This window comes from Rhyacophila brunnea, unplaced genomic scaffold (genome assembly GCF_057557595.1).
Source record: "Rhyacophila brunnea isolate RB1 unplaced genomic scaffold, BYU_Rbru_1.0 scaffold_149, whole genome shotgun sequence".
Classification (NCBI taxonomy): domain Eukaryota; kingdom Metazoa; phylum Arthropoda; class Insecta; order Trichoptera; family Rhyacophilidae; genus Rhyacophila; species Rhyacophila brunnea.
This window is the reverse complement of record NW_028232805.1, coordinates 45,712-64,432: the sequence shown is the minus strand read 5'-3', so window position 1 is coordinate 64,432 and position 18,721 is coordinate 45,712. Positions and strand designations below refer to the sequence as shown.

At 30.0% G+C, this 18,721-nt stretch overlaps 1 protein-coding gene and 1 non-coding gene across 2 annotated transcripts; one reads left to right on the top strand and one right to left on the bottom strand.

The window, feature by feature from the left end:
• The first annotated feature begins 2,607 nt into the window (after positions 1-2,607).
• On the top strand, positions 2,608-2,680 carry TRNAK-CUU (transfer RNA lysine (anticodon CUU)). Its single transcript has one exon. It is a non-coding gene; the product is annotated as a tRNA-Lys (tRNA).
• A 4,797-nt stretch (positions 2,681-7,477) lies between these two features.
• On the bottom strand, positions 7,478-9,445 carry LOC147075324 (uncharacterized). Its single transcript, XM_085942514.1, has one exon. It carries the CDS (start codon positions 9,443-9,445, stop codon positions 7,478-7,480), a length of 1,968 nt encoding a protein of 655 aa, XP_085798640.1.
• Positions 9,446-18,721: the final 9,276 nt, after the last annotated feature.

Here is an 18,721-nt window from a genome sequence, read left to right as displayed (position 1 = left end):
GTCCCAAGCCCACATTTCTTTATTAAATGTAAATTCACCTATTTTCCCATCTAACGGATCAGATATTATACTTGATAAATTTTCTGTGCAGTTATCTCCAAGCTTTTCCTCTGCATAGGTTGTTGCAAGTTCAGATTCTTTACAGCTTTTGATATCCATTCCTACCATATAGGTTCCAAAATGAACCTGTCTCTTACCGAAAGAATTTAATGAATATTTCTTCAGTTGGTTTTCCTCTACATCACAACACAAATTGTATATTCCAGGGGTATCGGTTTTGTAAATAGTCAGATCAACTGTATTCAAGCAAGGAGGCTTCCACTTCAAAATCTGCGATCTCTCAAATGGCATATATGGTAAATTTACGGGAGTAAAAATCAACCCATCATTTTTATGCTTTAAGTTTGGAATTCCATCAAGAATTCCTGGAAACCCATAACTTCGAATCATATACTTCATTACTGTAAAAAATGGGTAAAACTTACTATTATTCTGCCTCAGAAATAGCTTTGATACTATATTCTTTACAAATAAATTTGCAGCCCCTAATCTTCTTGTTAGATCCAAAGGCATCATATTCTTTTCATTATAAATAAGAGTATCAAATATAGCGTATATAAACTTGCCCTCCTCTTCATAGAGTTCTCCATCAAACAAGTAAATGGTATTTTCATTAGTAATATAATCCAATTCAAAGAATACATTCATTCTGTCATAGAAGAATACATGGGTTTGGTATGTTAGCAACATTATTCTAATTCCATCACTTTTTTCACAAACAAAATAGTCATTCTCCAGTAAAAAATTCATTCTCTCCTCATTCAAACCCACAGGATGATTTCCAAAAAATGTACCAGACCTAGCTAAACCCAAAATTCGTTTCAAAACAGAGAACAATTCATTGATTTGAATTTGATTTTCTAATCTTACTCCAAAATTTTCAGTACGCATTTTGGGACTTGATATTCTACAAATCCATACTATTTTAAAATGGCAGGCTAAATTTTTTGAAAAATGTATGGTTGGTGATTAAGGATCTTAAGAATATTTAAATACAAAGTAATATCTTGAAAAGAATAAATTGTTATAATTTAAGTATTTTTATAATATGATTAAAACCTGTTAAAATTCTCAAAAGCGGATGAGTTACCCACTAACACTAAGTTCATATAAATGGGAATGAATAATAAGATATGAAGAACATGTAAATTTATTTATTTTTAGGTCTATCTTCCAAGGTATGGCGTTTTCGTTTTTCTTCTACAATTTGAGACGAACATTTCTGGTTTTTGAATTTAGGATTTGATGCATCTAATCCAAATTCACTAGAAGTAAATATATTGAAAAACCGGGAATCATCAATAACATTTGGTTTAAATCCAATCGCTTCACTTAAAATTCCTTCATTCTCTATAGCCTTTGCCAACCTCCCTTTTGTATTTTCAGGTGACTTTTTTTTAAAATTAGATTTATTTTCAGCATCTCCATCTTCTTCTCCATTTTTATCACAAAATGATTCTGCCAGACTCTCACAATCTGAAGCCTCTATCATATTTTCGTAATCTATTCCAGATCTACGGGTTGATTTTTTATGAAAATATTCTTTGCCAGAAATGGACTCATCTATATGATCTGAAAGTTCCAATGAATCGGGTACAAAGCTTAAGTTAAATTGTTCTTTTGTATTATCAATAGTAGAATCATCACAAGAATTATAGATAGACTTGGCATCTTCAATCGTACTAAATTCAGCAACTGCAAAAATTTTATCGTTTTTAGCATACTGTCGCACATGTGGTAGTGCTTTACCAAGAATAGTTTCAAATATCTTGTATATTCGTGAAATTGGGATAATTTCAAAATCAATAGCTACAATGGCAAGTCTCTTAGTAAAAATATTTGAAGTCATTGGGGTGAAATTAAAAATTTTGGGAAGATACATAAAATACCAAAATAGTCTTGTGAGGATATGAAAATTATAGAAGTCATTATTCATTTCCGCTATCAACAACAAGTATATTAATTTGAGGGTAATTAATGCAGTATAACAAACAATTTGTTAAAAAGAACATAATTGACCCTAAAACTTCATGGTAGTTTGTAATGGGATTCTTAAGGATGTAAACTTAATCTCCGATTTAGAAAAATTAAATATAAGCAGTGAATTAAAAGAATATATTGCAGAAAAAACAGAGGAATATTTACTATATCTTTTGGAAAAGGCAGATGCATACTGTAAAAGTCATAAAAGGAAAATGATTATCAGTGATGATATAAGGGATGTTTTGAAAGAAACTGAAGCACCTTTTTACGAAAATCTATTCGAATAAGTAATTGTTTATAAAACAGTCGGTATTTCCTTGGCTTTATCTATAACCACATAGAGTTGTAAAAGATTCAGATAATTTTAGCAAAATTTATTATAGTGGATAATACATATCTATTGAGTGAAATAAACTTATTAATAATATTGTTTAGGACAACCTTTATTTTGTATTAACTAATTTTTGACTGTTACAAAATTAGAATACTTCATTAGTTAAAAATAAATTCCTAAAGCTGGTTTGTATAGTTTCACATCTTATTGTAACTATTATTCGAGATTGAGCCTGGCTGGCTCAATCGGTAGAGCATCAGACTCTTAATCTGGGGGTTGTGGGTTCGAGCCCCACGTCGGGTATATCCTTTTGCCAATTTTTTACATCAATCATTTAAGAGGCCTTTTTTTGAAACTAATGCCTTCTATTTTGGGAAAATTAATATTCTAATTCATTAACTAATTTGATTATTTTTTCTCCTTTATTTCTCATTGGCTTATTCAAAATTGGCCAATAAAACTATTATTTGGCGGGAATCCACATAAAAATCATTTTTTTATTTACTCCTATGAAGATAATATCGATGCATTCTGGTGGCAGAGGATGTGAAAATTGTCACACCCAGGCACATTTTACCGAGCAAGACATATGTATCTTAGATTTAAAGCCAACACAGTATGAGGACATTTCTGAAGACATCCAAAATCATCATAGTGATTTCGTTAATACTATTGTTGGACTGAAAGATTTTCATGACCATTCTTCAGATTTTATATCCAAAAGTGATGATGATGCTCTTCGATGTTTATTTAATGATATTGAAAATAACTTAACTGAGATTGAGCCTTCTCTTTTTTCAAGTTCAAAGATTTGTAGATCAATTAAATAAATATATTTAAATGCTTAAATGAGGTTATATGTACGATTAACTTTTATAATATTAATTAAAAAATTTGTAAGGTATATTTAAAATTATTGAATAATGTTAGGATAGTTTTAAAATGGTCTATTATAATAGACGTTATCTGATATGAGATTTTTATATTAAGGCTAGATAGAAATAGCTTTGACTATAGACTTTTAATTCAAATAACTGAAACCGTCAAACTGATACTCATAGATTTTAATACGCCATTATACAAAAAGTATCTTACGATTTTTCTTATTTTTAATTGGTTGGGTAGGAATAAAGCTGAATACTTCTTCATATGATATCCATTTTAATATATTAGAAATTAAACACTTGAGTCAAGTTCGACTAAAAATTTACTAATATAGGAGGACATCATTTTGAGAAGCAATATGAAATTAATATACCCATAAGTACCAAAGATTAGTAAATGCATCCAAAGCTAATAAATTAATTGCTTAAGCGTCAGTTTATTGAATACAGTTAAATTTCTTTCAAAGTCCACTTTTCCCATGATCAACAAGCTTCCGAAATTCTTCATCAATTTCCTCATAGAGCTTGATTAATCCTTTTCCGTTCTCGCAGCAGGAAATATCATACGTTTCCTCCTCTATTTTCTCGACAATTTCTTCAAATCTGTAATTGTCAAAAGTTTTTTCTTTAAATCGTAAGTTAATATATTTTATGACTTCTAAATTGTCTTCATTTGTAATAGGAATGTTGAGCAATGTAGTCTCAAATTCTACATCTGCATCCAATAGCGAGTTCTTCGATCTATTATGAACACCCAGTGTATAAGTAGAATCGTCATTCCATTTTCCGGAAGTATGTTTATTAGATTTTTTTTCTTCCATTTTGGGCTGAAAAGTTCAATAAATTTTAACTTAAAAAATTAATTTTATTTTTCTCTTATTTTGTATTGTAAATTTGTAAAATATGTTTACCCATGCTGATTTATAAGAAAAAATCCCTGCAACGTGAATCTGATGTATTCTATGGAAAAAAGAGAATTGCATCATTTTTTTTCTTTATTACATGCTTAATCCTAGCTAGAGCAGCATTTATTCTCAGGTCTGTGTATAATATTCGTTATGCCAATTTTAAGATAACTAACTTAGATTTTGATTTGGATAATCCTACAGAAATAAGAATCGGCGCTGAAATCACCAATGGTAGTATTCCGGTGTTTATTAAAGCTAGAAATGTAAGCCTGGTTATTAATGACTCTCTAACTTTCAAAACAGATGAAATATGTTTGAAAAATGGGTGTGCAATCTCCTCTGTTATCAAAATAGTAGCAGATGTTGATAAATTCCTAAAATCTCCTATAGGCATAATTGGAGTAACAGGGGAATTTTCAATATCCACCCGTTTCTTTTGGATTCCTCTGTTTTTCTTTAAAAGGTTTTCAAAATCTATTAATTTTTTGAAACCACAATTATCAAAACCAAGAGATACTTCTTCGGCTTTTATAAAATACATTAATGATTTTGGAGTTCAAATTGAAACCTATGAGATTGAAGAAGATGGTTTGCGAGAAATAGCGATTTCTTTAGATGCCGGGAAACTTCAGCAAGCTATGCCAATTTTTGAAAAATACACTATAAATGTAAGGAACGATGTAGAATTTATCTTCTCTCCAAAATTTTTTTCCAAAATTCTGTTGAAAAGCTTTAGTTTTTCCAATCAAAGTAAGGAAAGAGTAACCCTAGCAACATTCACTCTTCCTGTAGATAACACCGACTTCCTCGAACCGCTCATAAGGATGGTTTGTGAAGAAAATACCGAAATATTTTTGATTGGAATTTTTGGAACTTCTTTAGGAGTTCCTTGGAGTTATACAAATTCCCATCACATTAATTTCCGTAAACAACAATTTAAGACCGAAAAAAATATCTCATCTACGGAACCTGGAATATTTTTTAATATTCTAAAAGTGGATAAAACAATTTTGGGTGAAATATTTTTTGCTCAGAAATCCATTTATAATTTTCTGATCTCCATACTTTATGTATTCTTTCCAAAGGATAAGATATTTTTGGTTGCTAGGACTAACCTCAAGGAAGTTGGTCTTATCACCTTAGCTCCATACAAGTTTAAATTACTATTTGAACTGGATTGGTTGAGTATACCTCATTTTCTTCAGATATTAAAAGAGAATCATCCTCTGATAAGCTTTTCCATAAATCAGAAATTAATATCTATTCCTAGAATTAATCAGTTGAATCACAAACGAATAAGTCCATACGAAATTTTTCAAGGATTAGAGGTTCAAACTGATTTTATAAACAGGGGATATTTTTATTATAATTATAAATCTTATCCTATCTTTCAAAAGGTTGTTTTCCCTCCTAAAGATTTGATATTGAAGCACACGGTTATATCTGATTCATTTTCTCCGGAGCAATGTAAGATTCATAGCCATATGCCCTTGTTACCGGTGACATCACCATTATTAGGTGAAAGAAGTGGAGATATTGTTTCAATTTCATTTCCAAATCTTCCTTTTCTAATCAAAAGTACTAAATTAATAATTTGTGTAGACTTTAAGAAGACCACAATATTATTTAAGATGTGTGATGATATGCTAAATAAAAAGCTGTTTGGAGATATACGGTTCAATAGTGTTGTTCATTTCTCCAAAATAGCATTGGAATCCAAAAAATATACAAATCTCAATGTATTAGATATATTATTTGGACAAGAAACACAAATTTGCATTGCTGAATTAAGTCCATTTTCCTTGAGTCAACTCCAAAAACCGTCCAATACATTTTATGAATTGAAATCACAAGATCTGCTGAATCAGTTGGATGAGGATCGTTCACTTTTCAGGCCAGTCAAAACAGATAAACCACAACTCGCCGTGAAATTTGCTAGGCTAAAACTATCTCTTGTTCCCCTCACTGATACATTAGAAATTCATTGCAATGTTGAAAATTATCCCAGCAATATAAAAGATTTTTGGCAAATCAGCCCTGATAATAACTCATTCCAAGTAATTATTCGGAATGAGATTTATTATGACCACCCTGGATTTATGGTTGAAATTGAAGATTCAGACGGTTCAAAGGAAGTTCTGGGAATTGTTGGTTCTGATTTTATTTCATTGAATATTACTTTTGCAGATAATCAGCTGTTTTTATATTTCCCAGAATCAGTGAAGGTAAAAGCAAAATTGTACAAAATTTTTAAAAGTAAAAATATTAAGGATATAAGCTTCAAGTCAGTGAATCTTAACCATCGTGTGGGTTTTGATCTGTATGTTGCAAATGTTCTAAAGGATGTTATATATGTATTAATAAAGAATGGACATAGGAAACATGAAAATCTCAAATACAGCTTTGCCAAAATAGATTCTACAGAGTACAAGGTTAATATCTCAGTTCCAAAATCAATATATAGCAATTATATAGCAGAAATAGATATTCCAAGAAATATAGTTATATGCATTCAGGAGCTCGACAAGAAAGAAATACTTACAATAACGATTACAACTGATGAAACTACTAATTTAATGAATTTTGAAGCAAATATTTTTTTTGGTTGGCTTTCAGTGCTAAAAGTGCTAAACCAGGAAACACTTATTGATATTAGTTTTGAATAGTTCAATATTTGACAGTAACATCACCCCAAAAGTGATGTTATCTAATTGCATCATTTCCAAAATCAAAAATAATGTTTATAGCTAAGCATAAATAAATAATTTAACAATTGCTTTACGGTTTGATTATGTTTTTTGTATTATTGAATTATACAAAAGTACAAAATAAAATCTTGATTAAATTTACTATATTAGAACAATTTAAGCCAACTTTCCCTCTTACACTTTAGAGAAAGAATCAGAATATGTTTTTATGGAAACTTTATGCTTTATATTCGATCACTATCTTGATAACTTATAAATAAACGAAAAAATATATTGTGATAGTAGGTAGGTGCTTTAAAAATTTTGATTTCCCAACTTGATAAGATGTCCTATCCTCTATATAACCAATCAAAATTTATAAAATAGAGTTATAAATCAATTATTTGTTTTAATATGGTCTGGATCTCCAGGATCATTCTGAGTCCATCCGAAATATCCTAGTTTTATTTTTTAACCAAAATTCCTTTGAAAACAAGTTTTTCATTAAACAAACTTTAATCACTATGATAATATATTCTTCCTAAACAACACTTTATTTCTAAGTATCTTTATCATAAATACTTTTAACACTTAAACAAACTAATTACATTACTACAGTCTTTAATGAGGCTTTCGTCTTTCCATATATGCCATCCCATCAGCACCACTCAACCCACTTATTTTCCTAGTTACTGTACGGTCTGCATCTTCACTTTCTTCACTTTGTAAATCTCGGTCAGTTGCCATCAGAATGGATGCTAACAACTCTTTTTGTTGTAATTTTGATCTATAAATCCTGTTTTCTCTTTGATTCACTTCCGGCATATCTGGAATTATGTTGAATGAATAACCCTGATCAATTAAAAATTGTTGTCTTTTAGCAGAGTAGAACATTTCGTCTGTGTCTTTGCTTACAAGAGAATAGAAGAACACCTTGAAATTAGGGTCATTCCTCTTCTTTGCCCTCAAAACTCTGCCAAGCCGCTGAGCCTCTTGTCTTCGACTTCCAAAATGACTTGATATTTGTATCAAACAAGTTGCTTCTGGCAAATCTATTGAAGTATCTCCTACCTTACTTAAAAAAATGGTATTTATTTTTTGGTTTGTTTGGAATTGCTTTAATATCCTCATTCGTTCGGTCTGTCCAGTTGGGCCATAAATGAATGGTTTCCCCATTTTTATTGCATATTCCTTTAAGGCCAAAACTGAATCACTAAACACAATAATTTTATCTCCTCTTTTTTCATGCTTTTCGATAAGATACTCACATATCTGAATCTTTGTAGGATTCATTATAGCCAATACTCTTTTTTTGGCTGAATTTTGGGCTAAGTACTCCCTATAAAATTCTGAAGTCATTCCACACCAAACTTCTGCACCTTCAACCTTGGCAATATGACCTTGAATACTTAAATCTTGCCAATCTGCCTCATATAATTTTGGACCAATTAAAAAATTCAAATCTTCTATTTTATCATCTTCCCTGACCAGGGTGGCTGTAAGACCTAGCTTACAATGATGGGATACTGTAGAAACTGTTTTACGAAACATTTGGGCCGGTACAACATGAACTTCATCCATAATCATAATTCCCCATTCATGTTGGCTTATATTATTCATTATTTTTTGAGCCTCGAATGATCTCTTACCACTGTAACTGAGCATAGAATAAGTGGTTATTAATATTCCAGAACTTCCTTGGACTCCAGACTCTTCGAACCATTCCTTCTTGTCTGAGGTAAATCTAGCAAGTGAGGTAGGCTTAATATTCGTAAAATTTAATATAGACTGTCTCCATTGCTCAACAGAAACTGCTGATGTGCATAATATTAAACCTGATTTCTTTATGGTAGATATTGCTGTGATTCCTACTAAAGTTTTACCTGATCCACAAGGCAAAACTATGATTCCAGATCTTGCCCGGCCATTCCCAAACATTTTATTCAGACAAATCTCTTGATATGAGCGAATTTGGCATGTTGGTTTCAGATCCATGCTTAATTTAGCCAATTGAGTTGCATTGATAAAATCAAATTCCTCGATTAGTGGATAGTCCAACTCGATGCACCTTTTTTTTGCATTTTCGACATCTGTAATCTCTATAAGAAGTAATTTGAGATCAGAATTAATAGAATACTTGGACAATATCTCATCATTCAATACCATAAAGAATATTTCATCATTTTGTGCTTCAATAAAGAATTTCATGTGAGCTCTAATTAATTTTAATTTCCCGTATGAAAGAGTGCAATCTGTAATAAAATTCTGAACACCTTTGGGGAGAATGTTTTTGCTGAATCTCTGAAGGGTATTGATTATGTGGTCAGTTGTCAATCCGACAGATGCTGCAGCATATAGAGAGTAGGCTGTGATTTGATATTCGTGTATTTTTTCTGGTCTTGAGATTGGCTCCGATATGGCTATTAAAAAGTCAACGGCTTGCTTCGAATTCTTTTGAAATGTTTCCAGAATAATTAATGCATTGTAATTTACCCATATTGGACAGTTACAGCAATCTTCCTTCATTGTCAGTTCTTCTTCTGCAAAATTATACTTTGTAGCTTTTCTTGGAACAAGAATTTCGGACATTTGGGATTCAAAATTATGAAACTTTTATTTTTAAAAAACCAAGAGTATTTTAATAACCAAATTTGATAATTGTCAGGCTTCATACTACCAAATTTTAAAGTGACATATAAGTATGAAGTTTTCATAGCCTTTATTTTGCCGATTTTATGTATCTGATATGGATTTAGACTATCTAAATGAGTTTAACCAATTAACTAGGCAAACTGATAAAATACCATCAAATTTAATCATTCAATTAATTGCAAAGACACTTATTACAAAAGCTTTTTATAGAGGTCTTCTGTAAAATCTAAAACTATTGATTGTTATTGGTGAATCTGGCTCTAACACTAGTACAGTTCCAGGGTTTATCCCCCGATTCATATAGTTTGGGGCACTCCAGACAGTTAGAACAAGATTTTCCAGATCAAATTGATATCCTTTCTGAACACACTGATGTGAACGAATAATTAAATCAATATTATTTTCCATAATGAACTGTTTTGTAGTATTCAGCCCAAACATTACTCCACATCCCCTTTGATTAGGTACACACTCAGTTGTATCTCCAGGATCACTCCACAAAACATCATTAAACAAATCCCCCTCTTTAATAGGTTGAAATCTATCAATTTTTTGGAGGTTAGAAATTGAAATTCTATTAGAAATTCCTCCATGTAAGCACAAGTATTTTCTGTCCACAATACACCCAATATTAAGAAATGCAAAAACATCATTTACTGTATTCCACAAATGTTCTATTCCGTATATGTGTATTATTTCGTCATAGAACCCATATATTCTATTAATCTGTCTTTGTTCATGATTACCCCTAATAAGATATATTCTATCTGGATATAGAATTTTATATATGAAAAGTAGCATAATGCAGCCCATTGAATTATCTCCTCGATCCACATAATCTCCCAAGAAAATATACTTAAATTTATCGGGTATTCCTTTTATTTCAATTAGCTTAACCAAGTCATCAAATTGGCCATGAATATCCCCAATAATTGCTATAGGACTAAAAACGGATGGAATATTAGGTTCACAAATCAATATTTCCACTACTTTAGAGCATATAATATTAACTTCATATTCCGAAAGGGTTTTCTTCCTCAATATTTTTTCTAACATTATTGAAAAAATATTCTTCTCAAAAATATTTTCCATATTTTGGGTTTCAGAAAAAATGAAAGCTAACAATTGCAACTTTGAATGCTTTTGTCTTAGATTACATATGAAAGTTTCCAAATCCAAAGCAGATGTATTATTGAAATGTTTTGAGGGAAACCTTAATTGGTGTAGATAGTAGTAATATATTCCCAATTACTGCTAAACCATCCAGTCTTTTCTATAAATTCTTATTTGATCAAACTGCTCAAAATTATTTTTTTTTCTGTACTGTGGTGCCTCAAGCTTATTCTCATGAGATTATTTAAAATACTAATAACCTTGAAGTATAAGAATTCAATAGTCTCATGAGATAAGTTGACAAATGAATCATATAAACCTTGGATATTGTAATTACCAAAGTATTGGTTAGTGTTTTCAAACCTTAAATCAAATGAACTACTATTTCATTTTGACCTTGAGTTCAAATATCTTTAGTATATAGCTGTTTTGTACTATCTCTCGAACTATTTTGCCAAATTACTATATATTTTTTTCATACATTTTTTATCAGGTAAGCAAAATGAGTAGCAGTAACTGGACATTCAATTCGGTATAACACTTTTGAACATATGGAGTATGGTGTAATTGCCTAATATTTAATAAATACGATATTATAGTTTATATAATTGATTGATCATGAAGTTGAATCTATAATACTATATGGTAGAACTCACGAGGTTTTGATTACGAAAAAATAACAATTTTTGCTACAAATTGACAAAATCCTGTATATAACTTAAAAACTTAATTTTCAAAGGTAAAAAGTAAAATTCTTAGTAATCAAAACACTAGTACATCTTGTGTTATTGGGAATTTAATATATATTCAAGTTACAATTCAAATAAAAAGCCATATATAGTAATAAACAATGCTTTTTCATTCAATATTGTTTTTAAACTGCTAACTCGGATTCAACTTCATCATCAGAGTAATTTTCACTCTTCGAATAGATTGTTATACAGCCATCAAGTCCAGCAGAAACAATATACTTATCACTTTCCTTGATAGCAGTCACGTGATCATTATGTGAAAAAAGAATCTTATTATTTCTAATTACATTATTTCCAGATGAGAATAATTCATGGGAGCAAACCGATCTAACCCACTGATCTCCCTCATATATTTTTTCATCTTCCACCCTGACAGTTCCATCACATGAACCTGTAACAATCCTACCATTTATCGATGCAATGGATAATATGTTTTGCTCGTGTCTGGATCTTCTAAGAAAGTGATAAGACCCATCATAAACTCCTAAGCATCCTAAACTACATCCAATTATAACATTTTTCTCATCCGCGCTATACATACATTGAACTTTTTGCTCAGTTTCATATTGTTCTAATACTTCTAGATCCTGGCTCAGAATGTAAATCTTCTTTTCTATTCCAACAACAAGTTTCTCCTTAAGCATCACTATTCCTTTGATTATTCCATTCCCTAGATTAATCTTGGCAGATGTTTCAACGCAGTAAATATCCCCATTCCAATTTCCACAAAACTTTTTCTTGCCAATACATACAGCAGAAATTGGAAAATTGGCTTTATTTACTGTTTGGATCTGATTTTTTGAAGGATCAATTTCTAATAAGTTTCCACGATTATCGCCAGAATAAAAAACGGAATCTATTGCAGTTAAACAAAGAATTTTGTTAGGTGTTGGTATTCTTGCATACATTTTGGAGTAAAATTTTCAAAACTTTTTAATATCTTAGAATATAATAAATGGTACGTTTCACTTTTATTTTGAATAACATTAATATTGACTAGATGAATTATTCTAAGAGTATTAATAACTCTGCTCGCCATTATTATTACCTATAGCAATTCTGATATAATTAAAAACCATTATTGACTAATAAATCATTTTTAAGATATCCACTATATTCATTCTTATGATAAAGTTATAAATATACTATTTCAATAATATAATTGAATTCAATCATTTGAAAGTGCAAAATATCAATGATCAATCACGGAGTAGGAAGATATTTTTATAGTGTTTTTCCGAATGTAATGGTTAAAAACTACTCAATGCTGTTTTAGAATGTTTTAAAATAAATCGTTTTACCCTGAAACAAACAGTTCATTTCAGAATTAATCAAACAACCGCAGCAACCTCATGACAACTAGAATAGATAATTTTGATTATTTGTTTAAAATTGTACTTATCGGGGAATCAAATGTAGGCAAAACGAATATTCTTGCCAGATTAACCCAAGGAAAGTTTCTAGGTAACTCAAACCCTACAATTGGCGTTGAATTTGGAACCAAAATGTTCAAATTTAATGACTCATCTATTAAGGCGCAGATATGGGATACTGCCGGTCAAGAAAGATATCATGCAATTATTTCTGCATACTATAGAGGTGCATGTGGGGCTGTTATAGTTTATGATGTGGCCAAGAAAAATAGCCTTCAAAAAGCAACAAATATTTGGCTGAAAAATCTGAAAGAAGCCTGTGTAGAAAATATTCCAATAATGTTACTTGGAAACAAGGCAGATAAAACCTCAGAAAGAGAATTAACAACGGAAGAAGGTCGAGATGCAGCCATTGCAAATAACTTGGCGTTTTATGAAACCTCTGCAAAATCAGGGCTAAATATCAATGAGGCATTTGAAAAGTTTCTTAGAGAAGTTTATGACAGAAAAAAAACCAAAGATATTCCAAGCCAGAAGAAGGAAATTCGTAGGGAGGATTTAAAAGGCAAAAAGCTGGACCTACACTCTAAACAAAAAACACAAGGAAGTTGGTGTTGCTAGCAACTTTGGAAAAATAAATAGCTTTTCACTTCTAAAAATTACAATATTAATATACTGATATTGACGACCAGACAGCTATAGAATAACGCTAAATCAATAAAATTTACTCAAATCGGTTAACAGCATTTCCGATGATTTCCCTGAGTGCCATAGTAGCATATGCTGAATTATTCAGCTTGAATTTCACGATAATCGAACCATCTTCTGTCCAACTATCAAAATCTTCAAAATCCTCAATAATCTTTCTGTTTGATCCTTTTAAAAATTTACTTGGTAGTTTTTTAAGTTGAGCATAAATATCATCAATTTTTGTCTCTTCAGTAATATCCATAAATTCATCACCAACCTTTATTTTATCAGTAGAATCAAATTTCCTGAACTCTATTTTTTTGGAAATCTCTACATTAAACAAATAACTTTGATATGAATGAAGATAGAGCATTATAAATTCTCTATTTAATCCTTCAATGATATATTTAGGTTTGCACTTCTTCTCAAGTTGCTTTCGAATATATTTTTGAACCTTACTATCTGATGAGGCGATATCGTTTTCTTTACATGGTTCGCCTTTTTCATTCAAAAAGCCATTGCCTAAAATCATATCCACAGCTTCTTGATAAGATTTTTCTAAAATAAACTTGCCAATCAGGTGATTGTTAAAATGCTTACCAAATCGCTGTTGACCGAAGTAATTTATAAATTTCTTTGGAATAGTTTTTAATTCGGGCAATCCAGTAATTTTTATTGTAAAAATATTTCCATTATGAGATCCAAGTTTCTTATTCGGACCTTTTCTAATATTAAATATTTTAATATTTTCTGAATATTCCTCCAAAGGGAGAATCGAAATATGGTTAGACATCAAGTCTACTATTTGATTATTGATGTTATCGTGGTCTTTTCTATGCCCGTACTTCTCATAATTTAGAAAGGCTCTGCTATTTAAAGATCTAGCATAGTTAAAAAGTATATCAAAGGATACAACTGCACTAACTTCTTGGAATGTTACAGCCTTTTTATCCTTGTTTCCAGAGATATGGATGGATTTATAGGGTATTCCAAGTCTTTTAGATAAAATTCCAACCATGTCTGATGTATTCAAATCACATTTCATAACTGTAAAGTTGAAAATGTCGACTAGAGAGTCTGTTAAAACAATTTCACCATCAACTGTTTTTACATTTTTCAGAGGATAGTAATGGAAAGTATTATATACTTCTTTTCTCTGATTCTTGTCTAAATTTTTTGGAATATCTGAAATTTTTTCTTTCGCATATTGATATTTTTCCAAATTAAGTAGGGTATCAAACTGGCAGATATAACCATCAGAATTAACCTCCTGAACTACAAATTCTTCACATTTATCTTTAATTGTACAGCCTTCATAAGAAGAAATCTCATTGCTATAAAACTTAGTAATTCCAACTCTATCCATTAGAGGGGTATTCAAAGTTTTATATAATTAAGTCAAATATTTCTAATGATAGCCTCGTATTCTAAAATACCAATTAATAAATAGTGCTGGTAGATAGTAAAATTCATTTATCTTTGTATAATCCATATTTTCTAATTATAAATACTATTTCATAAAAATGGTATTTGGGATTATGAATATTGAAGTACAGAATTCAATATATGCTAGGGCGTACTAATATATCCTTAATGGCCAGAACAAATAAATAAAATAATATATCATGGTATGATATATGAAATCAAATGGTTGTAATTTGGCCATATAATTATTACATAACTTTGATAATATATAAGACATTAAACCAATCAACTTATAACAAATTGCCTTGTTTTATTTTGAAAAACCATATAATCGTATTTTATAGGGTGAATTTGAATTCATTCCTGTTTAAAACTTATTATATCTTTTGATATAAAAAAGATAAACTTTTATTAGATAAGTTACTATGGAAAGTCGCTGATGACGGTTATTTTTTTCATTTCAACTTATCTTCATGATATATCGACTGTTGTATACTTCAAACTATTATTCTTGCCATATACTTTAATAGAAGTATGATGCATAACCTTTTCTGGAATAAAAATGGACGATATAGAACTTGAATATGAACGTTGAAATTCCAATTGTTCACTCTAGAGACACTCTTTCTTTATTTCAGGACATAATTTAACAAAATTATATAAGTATCCCAAAAATAAAAAGTGTTCAAGGAATAACATTTATTATCGATATGCAACAAAGTTATATGTAGTAAGCATCTAGGCAATTTTTTTTTAATTTAAAAAAATTGAATTATCTATTTAGTTTTATCTTACTAGAATACTTCTATAATATTTATTGTATCATGAACATTTCATAATAAATTACAAGTATGCTTGTTTTTTGTGACCGTAATTGTTGTGTTGATTATTACTTTAATCTTCTTTATTTCAGTAAATGCTTTCATTGAGCAGTCACAGGTTAGATTACGACTGGAGATTTAAAATAATTTATTGATCTTTGTAAAGGTTTCAAATTATCCCACGCAACTCTTGAATAAGAATCTTATATGGTCCATGGTGTTCAAGGCATACTTGTAAAATATTTCGGTATTCCATTGCATATTGGTCTCGCAAGGTTTTGAAAAACTCCGGGTCTGATTTATTACTATTTACAACATTGGACTTCAAAAAATTATAAGCTTCCTTAAACTTACTGTTTAGTTGTCTAGGAATATCAATAGCTGAAAGTCTCCTTTTGAAAATTCCAAATTGGAATGATGAAATTCTTGTTATCCAATCTGGATGAGCCTTCAAAAGGGCAATTCCATCGAACAATAAATCAATAAATCCAGTGTCTAAAAACTCAGAAGAAAAGTTGACAATACCTCCCTTCTTTAAAACCTCGAAAAGTGAATAGTCAGTATTGAAGAATATTTTTACGTTTTTGGAAAATGATGTGTCAATATCTGGAATTTGATGAAAATAATTCTTGTACGAATCTTGAACGAGAATGCTCGATTTATTCTCCAAGGATCTGCTCAATACACTATGTCTTCCAAGAAAATTCAATATAGATTTTCCTTTATATGTATTTTTTTCTCCGAAATAAAATACGGAGTTTGAGTTTTCTAAAATAGGCCTAAAATCAGATAAAAGCTTGTCTCCAAAGTAAGACATTCCTGCTTTGAATGAACTTGAAAACCAGTTTGTAGAATATTGAGTGCTGAGAATGGAGTCTTGGATGTTCCTCAATTTTTGATCCAGATTAATCCTTAAAAATAAACAATTTGTCTCAACTTGGAATCCAAGCATCGAAGTTTTACCACGTGAGAAATATAACAAATATACAAAATCATTCTGATAGCTAAGCATGAAGAGCCCTTTGTTTTGCATATGAGACTTCAATTCAGAAAAATCAATACACTCCCAATTTGAAAATTTAGAAGGAACATAAACCTTTATGGTTTGCTCTTCAGAATAATAAAGTTGGTAAATATATGTGATTAAGTGTCTTTCACTAACGAATATTGAGTTTGAAATATCAATTTCAATAGTGGAATTGGTTGGTGATGAATGGTATGCAAAAGTTGTTAATAGTTTATCAATGTATACAATATTCACATAATTAATTGCAATACGATTAATAGCTTGCCGATTCAAAAAATTGTCTTCCTGTTTAGGCAAATTAGGAATAATATAATTTACATTAGAGGTAGAGTAGTAATTTGTGCTTTGCTTTCGTTTTATATCTATCCTTTCATTTTTTTTACAATGCATTTTATTGTCTTCACTGCTAGCAATGATATTCGCTATCAAATCTTTTTTTTTTGATTTTTCCATTTCGTATCTTATGCTCTCGTTCTTTGCATTACGTTGCCATAACTCATCAGCAAATATTTTTTTATTTTGTTCCAATACCTCTGCTTGCTCTCTTTTTTTTTTATCTTTAAGAATAAGAAGACAAACACGGATAAAATCGCATATCAAACTTTTTGCACTTATATTGGTTAGTTTTATCCATGATTCCGAACTGTCAGACCATTTCACTAAAAAATAATCAGCATCCTTATAGAATTTATATTCCAGAATTTGCTTTTCTATGATATCATTCACCATTGAAACGTAGGGTTACAAACTTTTCAAAACAGCACACAGATATTTGACGATAGTTTCGTGAAATTAGAAATTTGTAAATGGTCCTGAAATTTTTTGCAGAAATGACGTATCTTAAAAAGGATTTCTTAATAACTAATTGTTTAAAGCGAACATCCAATTTTGGGGAGCTTTTACTTAGTGCCACTTTTTTGATTTAAAGAAGAAAATCATAAATCTAAAAATTAACTAATGTCAAAGTATGTAAATGCTTTTGAAATTTTATACAAAGATATTGGAGCCTAATGCTATAAAATAATTATAAAATTTCAAAGTTGTTCAGTAAGAGAAGCAATGGCAAATTATTATAATAAAGTTAGCGCCACCTAGTATTGTACAACCAAAATCGTAGCATAAAATAAGGAATTATAGTGAATTTTTTTATAACTCCGGTATTGGTTTTCTACACCTAGCTATTCATTTGATAGATATGGATATCTCTCACTTTAAACATTTTATTGCAAAATTTATAAGGAGAGTTATGGATAAATATTCCATAGCATTATAAGAAAAAGTTCAACTATCGATTGGAGATCACTTTGAAAAATTTTTATTATTAATAACCACAAAGATTAAATTATTTAGGACTATTTGTATAGTAATAGTATACGGATGGTGATGTGTCAAATAACTAATTATATGAATAATAATCGAAATCTCCAAATTTTGATTTTTACATATTGTATTCAATTATAATAAATCTTTGCATTAATAATCCAAGCTTGTCTTTAATCGTTATCAAATGTAATACTAAGCTCTTTGTTGATTTCTTTGATTGTTTGACCTCTAAACTCAGCAATTTTTCCTATTAAATTCTGTAAAGTGTCTTTAATTTCATTATATTTGTTTAATTTTTTAATATATTTCTTTATCTCTTCGTCTGGATTTTTTATTTGTAGCTCATCCATTAGACGGACGTTCTCCAATTTATAAAACTCTTCTTCTACTATTAAAACTGGCGTATTTAAATAGTAAAACCCATCTTCGATTGAAGTAATGAATCCGTTATCACTTAGAAATCTGAAATGTTTAATGTCCTTTTCAGAAATTATTGGTGTTTTGCTCCAATTATTGAAAATCATAGGGGCGAAAAACCTAAAAGTGTATATACTAAACATTACTCTTGAATTGAAAAATTTATTCAAACTCTTCAAAGTCAATTGGACAGATACTTCCATGTTTATCTGAAAAATCACAGGCTTCAATTAATCTCAAAACTTCTTTTGAAGATCTTCCAATCATGTCAC

Coding starts and splice junctions, on each gene's coding strand:
- LOC147075324 (XM_085942514.1), bottom strand. CDS start 9,445: ATGTCCGAAATTCTTGTTCCAAGAAAAGCTACAAAGTATAATTTTGCA.